The 18,554-nt window shown below is 36.1% G+C and overlaps 1 protein-coding gene across 3 annotated transcripts in view; it reads left to right on the top strand.

Moving 5' to 3' along the window:
- slc6a9 (solute carrier family 6 member 9) overlaps positions 1 to 8,631 on the top strand; it is a 74,599-nt gene extending 65,968 nt beyond the window's left edge. For all 3 annotated transcript variants that reach the window (XM_056392209.1, XM_056392211.1, XM_056392208.1), the window contains 5 exons: positions 176 to 310; positions 402 to 501; positions 1,452 to 1,552; positions 2,537 to 2,707; positions 3,258 to 8,631. In XM_056392209.1, coding sequence (XP_056248184.1) covers positions 176 to 310; positions 402 to 501; positions 1,452 to 1,552; positions 2,537 to 2,707; positions 3,258 to 3,506 — 756 coding nt within the window. In that variant the 3' untranslated portion in view covers positions 3,507 to 8,631. The remainder of the gene's footprint in view (positions 1 to 175; positions 311 to 401; positions 502 to 1,451; positions 1,553 to 2,536; positions 2,708 to 3,257) is intronic.
- Positions 8,632 to 18,554: the final 9,923 nt, after the last annotated feature.

The following is an 18,554-nucleotide window of genomic DNA, read 5'->3' as shown; positions in this document are numbered from 1 at the left end:
AATGTTATTAGCTTCAGCTCAGTAATGAGTGTGTAAAAACTGATAACACAAAAATCCACCACTACCAACACTGTGGTGGCCCAGTTCCCATTATGTGAGGGGAAATTTGTGCAACAGTTGTCCAGTTTCACCTCTCATTGAATTTAACATCAACCTTTCATCTCTGTTCTTTTAGTTCTGTCTGCTGGAGACCCTGGTGACGGCCATCGTCGATGAGATCGGTACAGACTGGATCATCAGAAACAAGACTGTAGTCACGCTGTCAGTGGCCGTAGTTGGATTCCTGCTGGGAGTGCCACTAACAACACAGGTGAGTCCTAAACACAGTCAGATGACTTTGAATACAGCTTGTTTTCCCTAATGGAGATGCAGTTTGGACTCTCTCTGTTCTCTGTGTGCAGGCAGGAATCTATTGGCTGTTACTGATGGACAACTATGCTGCTAGTTTCTCTCTGGTCATCATCTCCTGCATCATGTGCATCTGCGTCATGTATGTTTACGGTAAGGAAGAAATACTGAGTACAGTGGTTTGTTGTACATACAGAAATATATGTATTTTTTAAATGTATATTCATGACACGAACCAAAAAAAACACATCCTGGAACACATTATTTTAAAACATATGCGGCTCGGTGGTTTACTAATTGGCCATACCTCGACATAATGACTCCAGAGACAGTTTCTGCACAGCTACAATTGAGACTGAGAGCAGAAACATTTCTGTCACCAGAGCATCAGCAGTAAATGTCAGTCTGTCTGAGTAGAGCAAGAATTCAATATTCTTTGACACCTTGTCAGTACATGAATTTTACAATTACTGGTTAGGGCTCCTATCTAAACTCACCATTATACACCCACGTTAAACATTCACAGAAAGAAAATTATACCAGAGGCAGAGATACAGATTTTTCTCTACCAATGACGGGCTGAGTGGGCAGACACACAACACAATTGTAGTATGTGATGCAGGCCTAGAAAAAAAAAAACCTTTTTCCTCTCTAATGTCCATCTACCTGATGTCATGGTCTGATATCATCCTGCAAAAAAACAGAAAAAAACTAACAGTTATTTAAACTCCCTTTTTCAGTTTCAAGACTTTCCTACAAATTTTGTTTCATTATGTATTAGAAACAGTAATTATGAGTTCCTCGTTTTGCCCAAATCCATCCATCAAATTAAATAGTTTTTTATGTTTTTTATCTAGCCAGTCTGGGGACCTTGTACATGTGGGGCCCCTCAGCTGCAGCCTAGGTCACCAACTTTAGTAGAAATAGACAAGAGAGAATAAAGGAAACCAGTTACTGGTCAGTGTCAACATTGCTCCTTGGATTCTTTAACATCACAGACGGATGACATTTACCAGTCTGAAATAAAAACTGATGGAAGAGTCAAAGGAACGAGACAAACCGTGCACTGACTTCGCTGGATGACGTTTTCTTTTTCATTGCAGGTCACAGGAACTACTTTAAAGATGTTGAGATGATGCTGGGATTCCCTCCTCCTCTCTTCTTCAAAGTCTGCTGGAGATTCATCTCCCCTGTCATCATCTCTGTAAGTCCAACACACACACACACACACACACACACACACACACACCTGCTGATCTGTGACAACGGTCATAGCGACTGAACCTGAGATCAAAATGTAACATTGCTCATTGTGTCCTGAAACAGATTTAAGGAGTTTTGCAGGACAGACACCACACACTGGTTCAGCCATTTAAAGGAGTGCGAGCTTCTCGATTTTCCTGACTTGCTGACACATTGTTAGGGACCTGACCTATATTTCAGCTGCCATCAACACTAATCTGTTTGGCTGCTGTCGGCCCTGTTTCCAGTTTAAACCTCTAAAAGCAAATCTTTTTGACTGGGAAATGGACACATGCAGCCGCTATCAATGGTATTTCCCAAGCAGGCGTATTAGTGCGCTAAGCTGCTGGGCCAACCAAGAAATGCATTGTTGTGGATTACTGGTCAGATTTCAGGCACTTTTGTTCTCTCTTTCATTTCACTACACAGATTAATGCCCTGCTCTCTGGGGCCTCAGCTAGAACTGTGACCAAACTCACTGCTGCTGGGAACAGTCAGGATTTATAGTTATAATTATCTGCAACTTTTAATAAAAACACATGTCTGGTGAGCTGCTGGCGGCAGATATTTCACCTGTGCAGAGTGAAGAACATTATCAGCTGTCCAGGAAGTGATGTTTTTTACATTCACAGTAGCAACAGCAGCCGTTTGTTTGCTCGAATTGTAACCAGGATGGGGACCACATGTTGGTTATTACCATTTTTACGCATTTATGTTCGCCAAAACTTTATGCAGATGATCAAACTGAATATGTATGTATTTCTTAATTATTGAAAAAAATCAATTTTCACGATATATTTCAAATTCATCCCCCTCTTTCTACACTTCCAATCTCAAATACACTGACTTATGGGTTTTGAAAGACAATTGAAGTTTCCCGCCTTTTAAACACCTGCTCTAAATGATCAAACTCTGCTTTTTCTCGGTCTCTCTTCTGTCCACGTAGTTCATCCTGATCTTCACGGTGATTCAGTACAAGCCCATCACCTACAATGACTACGTGTATCCTGGCTGGTCTCTGGCTATCGGCTTCGCCATGGCTCTGTCCTCAGTGGTCTGCATACCCGTCTATGCCCTCTACAAGATCTCCAGGTCCCCAGGAGCCACCTTCAGAGAGGTACAGACCCCACCACAGCTCCTTGTCCTGTCAGAGTGAGGGTCGGTGGAAATCCTCGCTCTGAAATATTTGGACCTTCCAACCTAAAACCTAAAAAGTGTGGAAATGTCTGGAGTGTAAAGGCTGAAAGCAGCTAAAGAATTTGAGTCTGGCTGCTGAGAGCTTTTGAAAATGTTGTTTTAGGTGAAAAAGTTTTGCTTCAAGCCTTGTTCAAACACTGGAATTGTAACTGTGTATGGAAACGCTGAAAGTAGAAGAACTAACAAGTGAAATGTCAGTTGATGAATGCAGCTTTAACTATTGACATTTTTAACTTAGTCATTAGTTGATCTGATGAATCTCTCCGTCTGATCCTCTCATACAACTTGTTGGTCTAAATGACTCTCACTAAAGTTTCCCTTTATATCTGGGAAGAAAACGTTAGAAAATTAGCAAAATCAAAACACCAAAATTACTCTGCAACCAAGACTGAATCAACGTCAGGACCCATTAAGTCACATTTTCTTGTGCAGCTCTGACTGATGTGTCTCTCTTCCTGTTCCTCTCTCAGCGGTTGAAGTTTGCCTGCAAAGCACATCCAAAGTGGGGCCCTGCCCTGCAGGAGCACCGGACAGGCCGCTACGCCCCCATGGCCTCCGAAGACACTGTGGAGGCTCGTCCCCTCAAGGAGAAGGAGGAGCTGAAGGAGGAGCTGAAGGAGGAGGAGAAGGAGAAGGAGAGGAAGGATGAGATCAGCCTCACCATCCAGGGAAGCAACGGCTCCACCAACACACACAACAACCCCAACCCCAGCGCATAGACGGCACCCCACTCTGTCAGCGCTACTGGGCACGGCCCCCGCCCCCCCGATCTCCTCCTACTCTTCCTCCCTTTTTCCTCCCTTCTCCTCCATCCTCACCCCACTTTCCCACAGTCCTCTGTGGGGGAGATCCCATTCGCTGGAGACCTTTACATATTGTAAGGGCTTATTATATCTATCCTAACCTCTTCTATCTATCTGTGTGTTGTCTCTAGATAAATGAAGAAAAAAAAAAAACGAAAGGAAGAAAAAATTGGGTCATCATCCAAAAGATTTGTGTGTATGTTAGTGTGTGCGTGTGTGTGAGTGGGTTGTTAATTTGTTCAACATAATTTAATAATGCAGTTTGTTTTTCCTTTCATTTTTTGTAAGACTTGTATATGTCATCATCATATGCAGTTAGAGGTACAGTAGATTGTGAAGCTGCATGTGGTTGTTTTGTGCATGCAGCAACATAGAGACACACACTGTTCTCCTTTATTCTGTTAGCTGGGTCTGTTTGGGATTGGTGACTTTCTAGCGTCAGTGATTTGACAGCAAGAGACTCGTCGTGGTGCTGTAACATAGAGGAGGAGGGTGAACTGTGCCTGTACTGGCCATTTACAGTTTAAAGATGCCGAAAGGACGGAAGCAGTCGCAATTTTCATGGCCAGAAAAAAGAGGCGGATACACTCATTCACACTCATACACTCACACTATTGTACATTTTACAGCACACAGTGACCTCAACCATAGTTGATCTCAGCTTAAGACTAAGCCTGTTGTTTTTTATGCTGCTGCTTCTTTTAAAAAAAACAAAAAAAAACAAGTTCTACAGAGCACAAATATTTAACACCGGAGATGGCGACTGACACTTAGGGCTGATTTTCTGTGGAAATTTTTCCTCCATTTGTAACTTTTTTTTCCACTAAAGCTGCTTAAACTTTGAGAACTCAGCAGAGAAACATCAGTGAACTTTAACTGTACTGTAAACTCTCTGCCTACACACACACACACCACACACACACACACACACACACACACATACACACACACACACACACACACACACACACACACACACACACACACACACACACACACACACATACACACACACACACACACACACACACACACACACACAACATATTTGCTCCCAGTTTTTTGACAGAAGAGATCCCATGGCCATTTCTCAGGGTCCAAGTGGAAGTTAAACTTTGTGGTTTGTTGTCGTCGTTGTTCCTCGCCTGTCGAAACCTTGTCTCGACTAAGTTGGCCTGTTAACATTATAGGGACTGAAATCACCCCGCTGTCGAAAAACGCCTGCACACACACACATACACACACACACACACACACAAAACAGGTGGATGCAACTCTAAATATAGAAGTGCCATCTCTTATTAAGTCTTCCAGGCATTCTTTTTGAGTGAAATGCATCTTGGGATGTGGTCTGTGACGGAGGAATCCGGGCTCGAGGAGGTAAACAAGTGAGAGGCTTTGTTGGAGTGTGTGTCTCCCCGTGTGGGTCGTAGCAATCTGCCCCATTCAGGCATGTTACCAAAAACATTACCTACGTTACCTGAGTCCTGCACATGTTTTTGGTAACATATATATATATCTCAGAGACTGATCTGGTGTCAGTCTCTTACAGTCAGTGGAACCTTTAATGTATTTACAGACACTTGTTTTAAAGCTCTGAGCCAAGCTGTGCTGGGACCGATGGAGAGACAGAAAAGCAGAGTGAAAGCAGCTTGTTTCCAGAAGAATATAGAATAAAGAACTTCAATGAATTATGTAGATTTAAATGTAGCTGTATAGTATCGTTCTCTCAGTAGAATCCTCCTTTTTACCTCTACCATTATTGTAAAGTAACTTAGTAAATAATTATAAAGACAGCATATGTTTATTTTGTACAAAAAGTAAAAACTACAGAATCATAATTAACCATGTTTACCATTCCTCATCTGTGACTTGTTTTGTTGGGGAGGGTGTGGGGGGGTGGGGTGGGGTGGGGGGGTGATAGGATAGAGAGGGGGTCTCTTTAGTCTTTAGCATGCAGAGTGTCTGATTGGAAAGCATCCAGGACTGTATTATTGTAGTACTGTGGTGATGGCAGAGGTTTTAAGGCGGCATAAAGACAGATTAAACAGCTGTGCCAGGATTTGATCTGCGCCACATGTTCTTTGGTATTATCATCCTAAGATGCTTTGTTGGACACCTGCTCAGGTGATTGTGAGATGCGTTCAGCTTCACAGGCAGGGAGAGGGGTTTTGGAGGTTGCATCAGCTCTGGCTGTTTCTTCACATTGCAGCGTCGGGGTTGTTTCACAGCTTGAATAACTAGAGTGATACCAGTACGAGCAAGGGACACATTCACAGTAATATACGTTAACTGTATTATTGTATACAGCATATTTATATGTAGAGAGACTTAAAGGAATAGTTCAACATTTTGGGAACTATGCTTACTCGCGTTCTTCCTGAGAGTAAGATGAGAAGATTGATACCACTCTCATGTCTGTATGCTAAATAAGCCAGCAGCTGGTTAGCTTAGCTTAGCATAAAGACTGGAAACAGGGGAGGGGGGGAACAGCTAGCCTTGCTCTGTCCAAAGGTAACAAAAGCCACCTCTAAAGCTCAATTTACATGTTATATCTTATTTGTTTAGAGAGCACAACGAAAAAAATAAATAAATAAAACTTGTTGCCAGGCAACAGGTAGTCCAGCACATCATGTCCTTAAATCTGCAAATTGTCGCTTTGATGATTGCCGCAGAAAAACCTACAAAGACGCTGATGATAAGCACATAACCACAACCATAGTGGGGATGATTATGATAAGCACAGTGGGCATTCTGAAACAAGCACACACCTCCACCAGGTGTTTATCAGGCTTCTGTACAGGAAGGTTCTCAGATTATAGAAACTTCCAGTGGCTATTCCCATAGATGGAGAATTGTAGCTTTGGTCTGTAGTGAGTCATCTGTTTTGTTTCATTCCTAAACTTTTCACACCACACATGGCGTACAGTATTTTGTAGTAGTGTTTATTTTTTTAATTAAAATTACTGCGAAACCAGGTGCTCTATGAAACGATACATTACCACCATCCTCTAATCTGAATATATTATTGTGTTGCCTCTTCAGAAAAATGATATTAGAAATTCCAAGTTACACTCTTGAAATGAGGTTTTATTTGCTGAAAAAAGGTGAATATGAACTTATTATACTCAGTGTATTTTGGGACAGCTTGTAGCTCAGACTGTTTCCTGTTTGTGATTGCCTGTCTCGTGTGGTCATGCTGTAGTAAGTGAAGCTTAGCCGCCATGTACCATGCTATCTCTCTATATATCCCAACCCTCTCCATCTCAGCTGGCCCTCTGGCAACTCTTCCTCCCTTTGTACAGTAATGTAAAAAAAAATATATAATCGGACTGTGTGTATGTGTGTGTTTATCTTTGCTTTTGATTTTTCGGGATGGGTACGTGTGTTTTTTTTTTTGCGGGTTCAGGGAGGGGCGGGTATTGTTTCATTTTGTTTTTGATTTGTCATTCTTCTTGTAGTGTAATGTAGACGATGTCATGTGTATTGTGTACTCTGTGTGTAGTGGATTAGCTCTTACTGCTGAGCCTGCGTGTAGAGCAGGTGTAGTGTCAGTGTTGATGTCAATGTACCTCTAATCTATCAGAACTAGCCATGTCCTACTCTGCTAATAATATACAGTCTATCTTTTAAGGAAAAAAAAAACCATTTTGTACTAAAAGAAGAGAAAGAAAACTATGTATTTTATCTTCGGATTTTAATCATTGTTTATCCATGTTCATTGACACTACTTTTTTTGTTTTTGTTTTGGAAGTTGTATTCATAGGAACATTAAGATAAAGCCAGCTGATATTAAAAGCATTGCCAAACAAAAAGCTTTGGATCGAAACTTGAACTACAAAAGAATGGTTAATTTTTACTGTGAGCTCTGGTCTAGACGCGGCTGCAGCTACATAACAACGCTTTTTCTTTTTCTTTTTAAAGAAAAAACAAAAACAGTATTACATGTACTTAAATAACTATTTCACACAGTGCAGTGCCGACAGTCGTACATCACTGTTTACCTTTAATATCCTGTGGCCCTTAAACTGAGCAGTCTGGCTTTTTCTGTCTAGTTGTTAGAAAACGTTAGAAAATGAGCAAAATCAAAACACCAAAATTACTCTGCAACCAAGACTGAATCAACGTCAGGACCCATTAAGTCACATTTTCATTCTTGTGCAGCTCTGACGCATAATAACATTGTTTTATGTTGACATTTTAGCCAATTATATGACATACATGTATCTGACAAGGGTCTTGTTACTATTTTAATTGATTAATTGGTAAAGTGGACCTCTGATTACTGCATAAGAAGAAAGAATAAGACCCGACCCATTTGGTTCCACCAGGAAAGCTGAAGAAAACACACGTGGGAATGGTTCAGCTAATACTTGACCCATGTTTTCAAATTGCTTACTGTCACTGTACAGGGTTGTATAGAGGTGGAAAGTCACTGATGCTGAAGGACATAAACTACATGAAGGTTCAGACCATTTTTGCACACAAATTCACAGCATAACTGCTTCACTGTACTAAAAACAAAACTGTGATTTTACCTTTGCGTCTGTGGTTCTCTGTAAATTACAGAACATTACCTCTTGAATTTCTTACTACTGCTCATACAAGCATAATCTCATGTTTCAGCACTTTAAAGAAATCATTCGTTTTTTTTTACAAGCAACAAGAAAAAAATAATTAGAATAATAATTTACATTTTCATTTTGGGAAAAAAAGCAAGAATGGTAAATGTCTTTTTCAGTGGTCTGGCTGAAAGAAACTGTCCAAGTGTCAGTGGATGAAAATGAAAATGCTGTGTTGTTGCTATGCCAATGTGAATTGTTTCATGGGAGGAGTGGAGAAGAAAAAAGCACAAGTGAGAAACGAGAACACAGGTCTTCTGGTACCTTCTATCATATCTATCTGTCTATCTATCTAACCATGTCTGTTCTTCTTCTTCAACCTTTAGGGCCAAAATCCATTGAAATGTCTTAGTCCTGTCAGCTGTATATCGTACACTGTTGAATTACAAAATGGTAAATAAAATTTATTTTAAAGATCAGTGTGCTGCTGTGTGGATGATGTTTTTAACAATCATGTTGATTCCACTGGAGGTGCATAATTATTAATCGATTTCATGTGTATCAAAAAGCCTCAAACGCTTGTTTTATTTCCCAGTTTAATTATTCTACATCTTTGGGTGATGTCAGACATTCAAAAACTTAAGTGGTAAGCGGTAAAACAATCAGTCAATCAATCAAACTTCATATGTATAGCACTTTTAATACAGGTTAGCGCAGTTCACAGACATGACTGACAAGCCAAAAAATTGATTTTGAAGTCTTTTAATATTTCTTGGGTGACACCCACACATTCCAGCTAAAAGCCCTCAATCAGGCTGTAGAAGTAAAATACAGACACAGACACTTAGCAAGTTACAAGTGTGTGGATGGAGGACAAGAGGAAGGCGGGGTGACAGAAGAACCATTAGAGAAAAATCAGGGAGAAAAGACTATTTTCTTGCTTCTCTTCTATTCGTCAGTCGCGTTGCTGTTCAGTTTTAGCTTGTGACCCAATGGAGAGGTCCTGACGACTGCTATAGCCGACCTACCCAGGGGGAATGGCAGCTCGTGGCTAAACTCAGATCATGGTTATATTTTCAATAATTTCATGATTGCAAAAGTTTCTGTGTCGCCTAACCTAACAACCAAAATAGTGTACCATGAATTTAATGCCACTTTGTAGTGCAGCGGAAAACTTTGCACCCACAGGGAGCAGAGCGGCAGTAGTGTTTTGTTTACCCCCACTAGATGGAGTTAGAGAGACAATTATTGTTAAACGAAAACAAACAGCTTGACGTGAAAATAATATGTTAAAAAAATCAGAAAGCCCTCTGTCACATAGAACAACATAGCCAATCTAAATCCAATATCTGATTTTGATTATAACCTTACTATGACATAGATTATTTTGTAATGCAAACACTGTATTATGAGCAATATATTTTTGGCAGATGCATGGAGAGATTTTCGTTTTCATAATTCTTCAAATTCTCATTATAGGAATTTGTCACGGTGGCAATACACTTAAGTTTAATACAAAACCAGGCAAAACCACATATAGCTTCATCATATATATCTTTTAATCTCTCTGCTCAGGTGTGTTGTCATTGTTCCTCCTCTTTACTGTCTTGGCTGCCTGATGAGATACAGACGAGATGTTTAAGCACATGAGCATACTACCATGTGGAGTCAGTAGAGGGCAGCATGGCTGTAAATATAAAAATGGCTCTATATGAAGGCAGGTGAAAAGGCAACACTGACATGAACAGCATCACAAGCTCCAAACATGCCAACAAACATGAAGCCAAGTGTCACATGTCATTTGTCATTTATACAAATGTGTTTTTTTAAATCATTTTCATTTGTTTTTTAAGTACCACACTCTGCTCTCAGTGGACTAAGGTTGATATTTTAATTATTTCCATTATTGCCTAAAGAGTTAAAGACTAAATGTGCATACACCATAGACTACATGCAACCAGCCTAAGCCCATAGCTCCTAGAAATTGCAATGTTTATTGCACCTCACATTACAAAAGTGCTGGAGGAAACATACTGATAATGTGGTTACTTTTAGACCTTTCTGTCCCAGTGGATCTGATACATCTAATAGATACAAATAGCCATAGATAACCATCACTGTAAACAGGTACAGTAAAGTCCCAGTCCTGTATCACCCATGTGCTCATATCACTAAAGCCCTGTGTGGCTCGTTGGACATTTTTCTCAAAAAAAGGAAAATTAAACTCCAGCCCCAGCTGTAGCAGTTTTGACTTGGCTGTCAAAGTAAAAAGCTTTTAATGCCAGATTCACTACCTTAGATATGTGGGCCGACTATAATACACATGATTGTGCCCAGCAGGTTTTGGGAGATGTGAGATAAAACAACCGGAAGAGTCAGAAGAGGAATGAGGAGGGGGCAGCATGACTGTGGATAGCATATTTTACAGGCACATCTACCCAAGCCAAGCCATTTTATTACCGGGCCATAACATCATGGGTGACACCAGGTTACAGGATTAAGCTACATAATGAACACAGTTATATTTCAATGGCTTGTTAACACAATGTACACTGCACTTTTTATTCTCATCAGTGGCTTGCTGTTTTTCCAGTTACGTGAGTCTGCTATCAGTTCTGCTAATCATCTGCAAAAGCTCATCAGCCACAGACCTGTTGAGAGAAGATAGGGAACAACATGGCACAGAGAATCACAATCACCTCTTATTACTATTTCAGGTAGTATCAGTCAGATGACAGGTGCGGTGGTGTAACTGTTGATCATAATGCTTGTATGCTGCCCATATTGTCCAGAGGACACTGCGGTGGAGTGGTGCAGCTGCTGCATGGGGGATGGCTGAAGGACATTTCCTTGACTAGAGTCACCTTTTTTGACAGAAAGCAATTTTCCTGCTCATGGGACCATTGTTGCATTTTGTTTGAAAGGTGACTCCAGTTCTGGGAAACCACCACTTTCTGCTTACCAGAACTGAAATACAGTCACTGCTCAGGGTCACAGCGAGCTGTGGGTCCACTCTTCCACTTTTGTCAGCTATAATATATGACATATCAGCAGTGTGACACGGGGACTTAATACTTTCATTAATGAAACTGATGAGTGAGTGAGAGTGAGAGGAGCTGTTATTGTTATTCAGATCATCTGATGCTAGCCAGAGATTAATAAATACACTGAACAATCCTTCATCCTGATGTCAGCTCATCATCGTTTGTTTCATATTTATATGCACAATGCAAAGTAGTACAAGCCAAATATAGATTTGAACACAGTATATTTTTTATCATTTAACATTAGGTTTATCATAATAGGCTGAAAAGTTTGAGTAAAACATTCAAGAGCCATTTCTGTTTTTTGTTTTTTTTTAAATAAAAAAAGTAATTGTCTAAAGTGATTAGTTGACTCCCGGAAAAATTAATCAGCAACTCTCTTGATAATTAATAAATCATTTAAACATTTATCACAAGGAGGTAGATTTGGTCTCAACATTGGTAAGGACACAAAAACCGCGCCACCCCTACAAAACAAAGAGATTTGCTTTTTAATGCCATCAACCAAATGGTTTATTAAAACAAAGATCTGAATGTACATTCAGGAATGCCCTTACACAAAGATCAAAAAATGTCAAAAAACCTCATAGTATAGTAAGGCATAAAAATGTGAAAAAAGGTCATAGTACAGTAAGGCATAAAAATGTGAAAAAAACGTCGTAGAATATTAGGGCATAAAAATGTCAAAAAATGTCATAGAATAATAAGGCATAAAAACATCATATTATAGTGAGGCATAAAAATGTGAAAAAAGGTCATATTATAGTAAGGCATAAAAATGTAAAAAAACCTCATAGAATAGTAAGGCATTAAAAGATCATATTATAGTAAGCCATAAAAATGTGAAAAAAGGTCATATCATAGTAAGGCATAAAAATGTGAAAAACGTCATAGTATAGTAAGGCATAAAAATGTGAAAAAAATATCATAAAATAGTAAGCCATAAAAATATGAAAAAACGTCATATTATAGTAAGGCATAAAAATGTGACAAAACGTCATAGTATAGTAAGGCATAAAATTGTCAAAAAACGTCATAGTATAGTAAGGCATAAAATTGTCAAAAAACGTCATAGTATAGTAAGGCATAAAATTGTCAAAAAACGTCATATTATAGTATGTCATAAAACGTCATAGTATAGTATGGCATAAAATTGTCAAAAAACGTCATATTATAGTATGTCATAAAACGTCATAGTATAGTATGGCATAAAATTGTCAAAAAACGTCATATTATAGTATGTCATAAAACGTCATAGTATAGTAAGGCATAAAATTGTCAAAAAACGTCATAGTATAGTATGGCATAAAATTGTCAAAAAACGTCATAGTATAGTAAGGCATAAAATTGTCAAAAGACGTCATAGTATAGTAAGGCATAAAATTTTCAAAGACGTCATAGTATATTAAGGCATAAAATTGGCAAAAAACGTCATAGAATAGTATGGCATGAAATTGTCAAAAAACGTTATAGTATAGTATGGCATAAGGCGTCATAGGATAGTAAGGCATAAAATTGTCAAAAAACGTCATAGTATGGTATGACATAAAATTGTCAAAAAACGTCATAGTATAGTAAGGCATAAAAACGTCATAGTTTAGTAAGGCATAAAAATGTCAAAAAACGTCACAGTATAGTAAGGCATAAAAACATCAAAAAACGTCATAGTATAGTAAGGCATAAAAATGTCAAAAAACGTCTTGTATAATAAGGCATAAAACGTCATAGTATAGTAAGGCATAAAATTGTCAAAAAACGTCATAGTATAGTAAGGCATAAAATTGTCAAAAAACGTCATAGTATAGTAAGGCATAAAATTGTCAAAAAACGTCTTGTATAGTAAGGCATAAAGCGTCATAGTATAGTAAGGCATAAAATTGTCAAAAAACGTCATAGTATAGAAAGGCATAAAATTGTCAAAAAACGTCTTGTATAGTAAGGCATAAAGCGTCATAGTATAATAAGGCATAAAATTGTCAAAAAACGTCATATTATAGTATGGCATAAAATTGTCAAAAAACGTCATAGTATAGTATGGCATAAAACGTCATAGTATAGTAAGGCATAAAATTGTCAAAAAACGTCTTGTATAATAAGGCATAAAACGTCATAGTATAGTAAGGAATAAAATTGTCAAAAAACGTCATAGTATAGTATGGCATAAAATTGTCAAAAAACGTCATAGTATAGTATGGCATAAAATTATCAAAAAACGTCATAGTATAGTATGGCATAAAGCGTCATAGTATAGTAAGGCATAAAATTGTCAAAAAACGTCATAGTATGGTATGACATAAAATTGTCAAAAAACGTCATAGTATAGTATGGCATAAAATTGTCAAAAGACGTCATAGTATAGTATGGCATAAAACATCATAGTATAGTAAGGCATAAAATTGTCAAAAAACGTCATATTATAGTATGTCATAAAACGTCATAGTATAGTAAGGCATAAAATTGTCAAAAAACGTCATATTATAGTATGTCATAAAACGTCATAGTATAGTATGGCATAAAATTGTCAAAAAACGTCATATTATAGTATGTCATAAAACGTCATAGTATAGTAAGGCATAAAATTGTCAAAAAACGTCATAGTATAGTATGGCATAAAATTGTCAAAAAACGTCATAGTATAGTAAGGCATAAAATTGTCAAAAAACGTCTTGTATAGTAAGGCATAAAATTGTCAAAAAACGTCATAGTATAGTAAGGCATAAAATTGTCAAAAAACGTCTTGTATAGTAAGGCATAAAGCGTCATAGTATAGTAAGGCATAAAATTGTCAAAAAGCGTCATAGTATAGTAAGGCATAAAATTGTCAAAAAACGTCATAGTATAGTAAGGCATAAAATTGTCAAAAGACGTCATAGTATAGTAAGGCATAAAATTGTCAAAAAACGTCTTGTATAGTAAGGCATAAAACGTCATAGTATAGTAAGGCATAAAATTGTCAAAAAGCGTCATAGTATAGTAAGGCATAAAATTGTCAAAAGACGTCATAGTATAGTAAGGCATGAAATTGGCAAAAAACGTCATAGTATAGTAAGGCATAAAATTGTCAAAAAACGTCATAGTATAGTAAGGCATAAAATTGTCAAAAAACGTCTTGCATAGTAAGGCATAAAGCGTCATAGTATAGTAAGGCATAAAATTGTCAAAAAACGTCATAGAATAGTATGGCATAAAATTGTCAAAAAACGTCATAGTATAGTATGGCATAAAATTGTCAAAAAACGTCATAGTATAGTATGGCATAAAATTGTCAAAAAACGTCTTGCATAGTAAGGCATAAAACATCATAGTATAGTAAGGCATAGAATTGTCAAAAAACGTCATAGTATAGTAAGGCATAAAATTGTCAAAAAACGTCATAGAATAGTATGGCATAAAATTGTCAAAAAACGTCATAGTATAGTAAGGCATAAAATTGTCAAAAAACGTCATATTATACTATGTCATAAAACGTCATAGTATAGTATGGCATAAAATTGTCAAAAAACGTCATAGTAAAGTATGGCATAAAATTGTCAAAAAACGTCATAGTATAGTAAGGCATAAAATTGTCAAAAGACGTCATAGTATAGTAAGGCATAAAATTGTCAAAAGACGTCATAGTATAGTAAGGCATAAAATTGTCAAAGACGTCATAGTATATTAAGGCATAAAATTGGCAAAAAACGTCATAGAATAGTATGGCATGAAATTGTCAAAAAACGTTATAGTATAGTATGGCATAAGGCGTCATAGTATAGTAAGGCATAAAATTGTCAAAAAACGTCATAGTATGGTATGACATAAAATTGTCAAAAAACGTCATAGTATATTAAGACATAAAATTGTCAAAAGACGTCATAGTATAGTACGGCATAAAGCGTCATAGTATAGTAAGGCATAAAATTGTCAAAAAACGTCATAGTATAGTATGGCATAAAATTGTCAAAAAACGTCATAGTATAGTATGATATAAAGCGTCATAGTATATTAAGGCATAAAATTGTCAAAAAACGTCATAGTATAGTGAGGCATAAAATTGTCAAAAAACGTCATAGTATAGTAAGGCATAAAATTGTCAAAAAGCGTCATAGTATAGTATGGCATAAAATTGTCAAAAAACGTCATAGTATAGTAAGGAATAAAATTATCAAAAAACGTCATAGTATAGTATGGCATAAAATTGTCAAAAAACGTCATAGTATAGTATGGCATAAAATTATCAAAAAACGTCATAGTATAGTATGGCATAAGGCGTCATAGTATAGTAAGGCATAAAATTGTCAAAAAACGTCATAGTATGGTATGACATAAAATTGTCAAAAAACGTCATAGTATAGTGAGGAATAAAATTGTCAACAAACGTCATAGTATAGTATGGCATAAATGTCATAGTATAGTAAGGCATAAAATTGTCAAAAAACGTCATAGTATAGTATGGCATAAAGCGTCATAGTATATTAAGGCATAAAATTGTCAAAAGACGTCATAGTATATTAAGACATAAAATTGTCAAAAAACGTCATAGTATAGTATGGCATAAAATTGTCAAAAAACGTCATAGTATAGTGAGGAATAAAATTGTCAACAAACGTCATAGTATAGTATGGCATAAATGTCATAGTATAGTAAGGCATAAAATTGTCAAAAAACGTCATAGTATAGTATGGCACAAAGCGTCATAGTATAATAAGGCATAAAATTGTCAAAAAACTGCATAGTATAGTATGGCATAAAATTGTCAAAAAATGTCATAGTATAGTATGGCATAAAACGTCAAAGTATAGTAAGGCATAAAATTGTCAAAAAACGTCTTGTATAATAAGGCATAAAACGTCATAGTATAGTAAGGCATAAAATTGTCAAAAAACGTCATAGTATAGTAAGGCATAAAATTGTCAAAAAACGTCATAGTATAGTAAGGCATAAAATTGTCAAAAAACGTCTTGTATAGTAAGGCATAAAATTGTCAAAAAACGTCTTGTATAGTAAGGCATAAAGCGTCATAGTATAATAAGGCATAAAATTGTCAAAAAACGTCATATTATAGTATGGCATAAAATTGTCAAAAAACGTCATAGTATAGTATGGCATAAAATTGTCAAAAAACGTCATAGTATAGTACGGCATAAAGCGTCATAGTATAGTAAGGCATAAAATTGTCAAAAAACGTCATAGAATAGTAAGGCATAAAATTGTAAAAAAACGTCATAATATAGTATGGCATAAAATTGTCAAAAAACGTCATAGTATAGTATGGCATAAAACGTCATAGTATAGTAAGGCATAAAATTGTCAAAAAACGTCTTGTATAATTAGGCATAAAACGTCATAGTATAGTAAGGCATAAAATTGTCAAAAAACGTCATAGTATAGTAAGGCATAAAATTGTCAAAAAACGTCATAGTATAGTATGGCATAAAGCGTCATAGTATAGTAAGGCATAAAATTGTCAAAAAACGTCATAGTATAGTACGGCATAAAGCGTCATAGTATAGTAAGGTATCAAATTGTCAAAAAACGTCATAGTATAGTATGGCATAAAATTGTCAAAAAACATCATAGTATAGTGAGGAATAAAATTGTCAAAAAACGTCATAGTATAGTACGGCATAAAGCGTCATAGTATAGTAAGGCATAAAATTGTCAAAAAACGTCATAGTATAGTAAGGCATAAAATTGCCAAAAAACGTCATAGTATAGTAAGGCATAAAATTGTCAAAAAACGTCATAGTATAGTAAGGCATAAAATTGTCAAAAAACGTCATAGTATAGTACAGCATAAAGCGTCATAGTATAGTAAGGCATAAAATTGTCAAAAAACGTCATAGTATAGTAAGGCATAAAACTGGCAAAAAACGTCATAGTATAGTATGGCATAAAGCGTCATAGTATATTAAGGCATAAAATTGTCAAAAAACATCATAGTATAGTATGGCATAAAATTGTCAAAAAACATCTTAGTATAGTAAGGCATAAAATTGTCAAAAAACATCTTAGTATAGTAAGGCATAAAATTGTCAAAAGACGTCATAGTATATTAAGGCATAAAATTGTCAAAAAACGTCATAGTATAGTATGGCATAAAGCGTCCTAGTATATTATGGCATAAAGCGTCATAGTATATTAAGGCATAAAATTGTCAAAAAACGTCATAGTATAGTATGGCATAAAATTGTCAAAAGACGTCATAGTATAATATGGCATAAAGCGTCATAGTATAGTAAGGCATAAAATGGCAAAAAACGTCATAATATAGTATGGCATAAAATTGCCAAAAAACGTCATAGTATAGAATGGCATAAAGCGTCATAGTATATTAAGGCATAAAATTGTCAAAAAACGTCATAGTATAGTATGGCATAAAATTGTCAAAAAACGTCATAGTATAGTATGGCATAAAGCGTCATAGTATAGTATGGCATAAAGCGTCATAGTATAGTAAGGCATAAAATTGTCAAAAGACGTCATAGTATATTAAGGCATAAAATTGTCAAAAAACGTCATAGTATAGTATGACATAAAATTGTCAAAAAACGTCATAGTATAGTATGGCATAAAATTGTCAAAAAGCGTCATAGTATAGTATGGCATAAAATTGTCAAAAAACGTCATAGTATAGTATGGCATAAAACGTCATAGTATAGTAAGGAATAAAATATCAAAAAACGTCATAGTATAGTAATAAAAAAAACATAAAAACAACAAAAATCATCATATTATAGTAAGGCGAAAAACATTTGTGTCTCTACAGATTCATTTAGTGTTTCAGTGATCTCCCTGGTGTTTTAAATTTATTAACTCTTTGTTCTCCTGTGCTGAAGACGACTTCCTGGATTTCCAGGACCCACTCTCCTTCTACATTCACCATCACTATTGTCTTTTCCCAAATAAACCTTCTTGCACTGTTATTGCTGGTGTGTTTTGTGTCCTGTCATGCTCTGGGGTCATACATCAGTTCTGATGAAAACATAAGATGTCATAGTATAGTAAGGCATAAAATAATTAAAAAACATCATAGTATAGTAAGGCATAAAATTGTCAAAAAACGTCATAGTATAGTGAGGCATAAAATTGTCAAAAAACGTCATAGTATAGTATGGCATAAAGCGTCATAGTATAGTAAGGCATAAAATTGTCAAAAAACGTCATAGTATAGAAAAGCATAAAATTGTCAAAAAAGTCATATTATAGTATGTCATAAAAAGTCATAGTATAGTATGGCATAAAATTGTCAAAAAACGTCATAGTATAGTATGGCATAAAATTGTCAAAAAACGTCATAGTATAGTAAGGCATAATAATGTCAAAAAACATCATAGTATAGTATGGCATAAAATTGTCAAAAAACGTCATAGTATAGT

The sequence above is a fragment of the Seriola aureovittata genome, chromosome 12 (genome assembly GCF_021018895.1).
Source record: "Seriola aureovittata isolate HTS-2021-v1 ecotype China chromosome 12, ASM2101889v1, whole genome shotgun sequence".
NCBI lineage: Eukaryota > Metazoa > Chordata > Actinopteri > Carangiformes > Carangidae > Seriola > Seriola aureovittata.
This window is presented reverse-complemented; position numbering and strand designations above follow the sequence as displayed.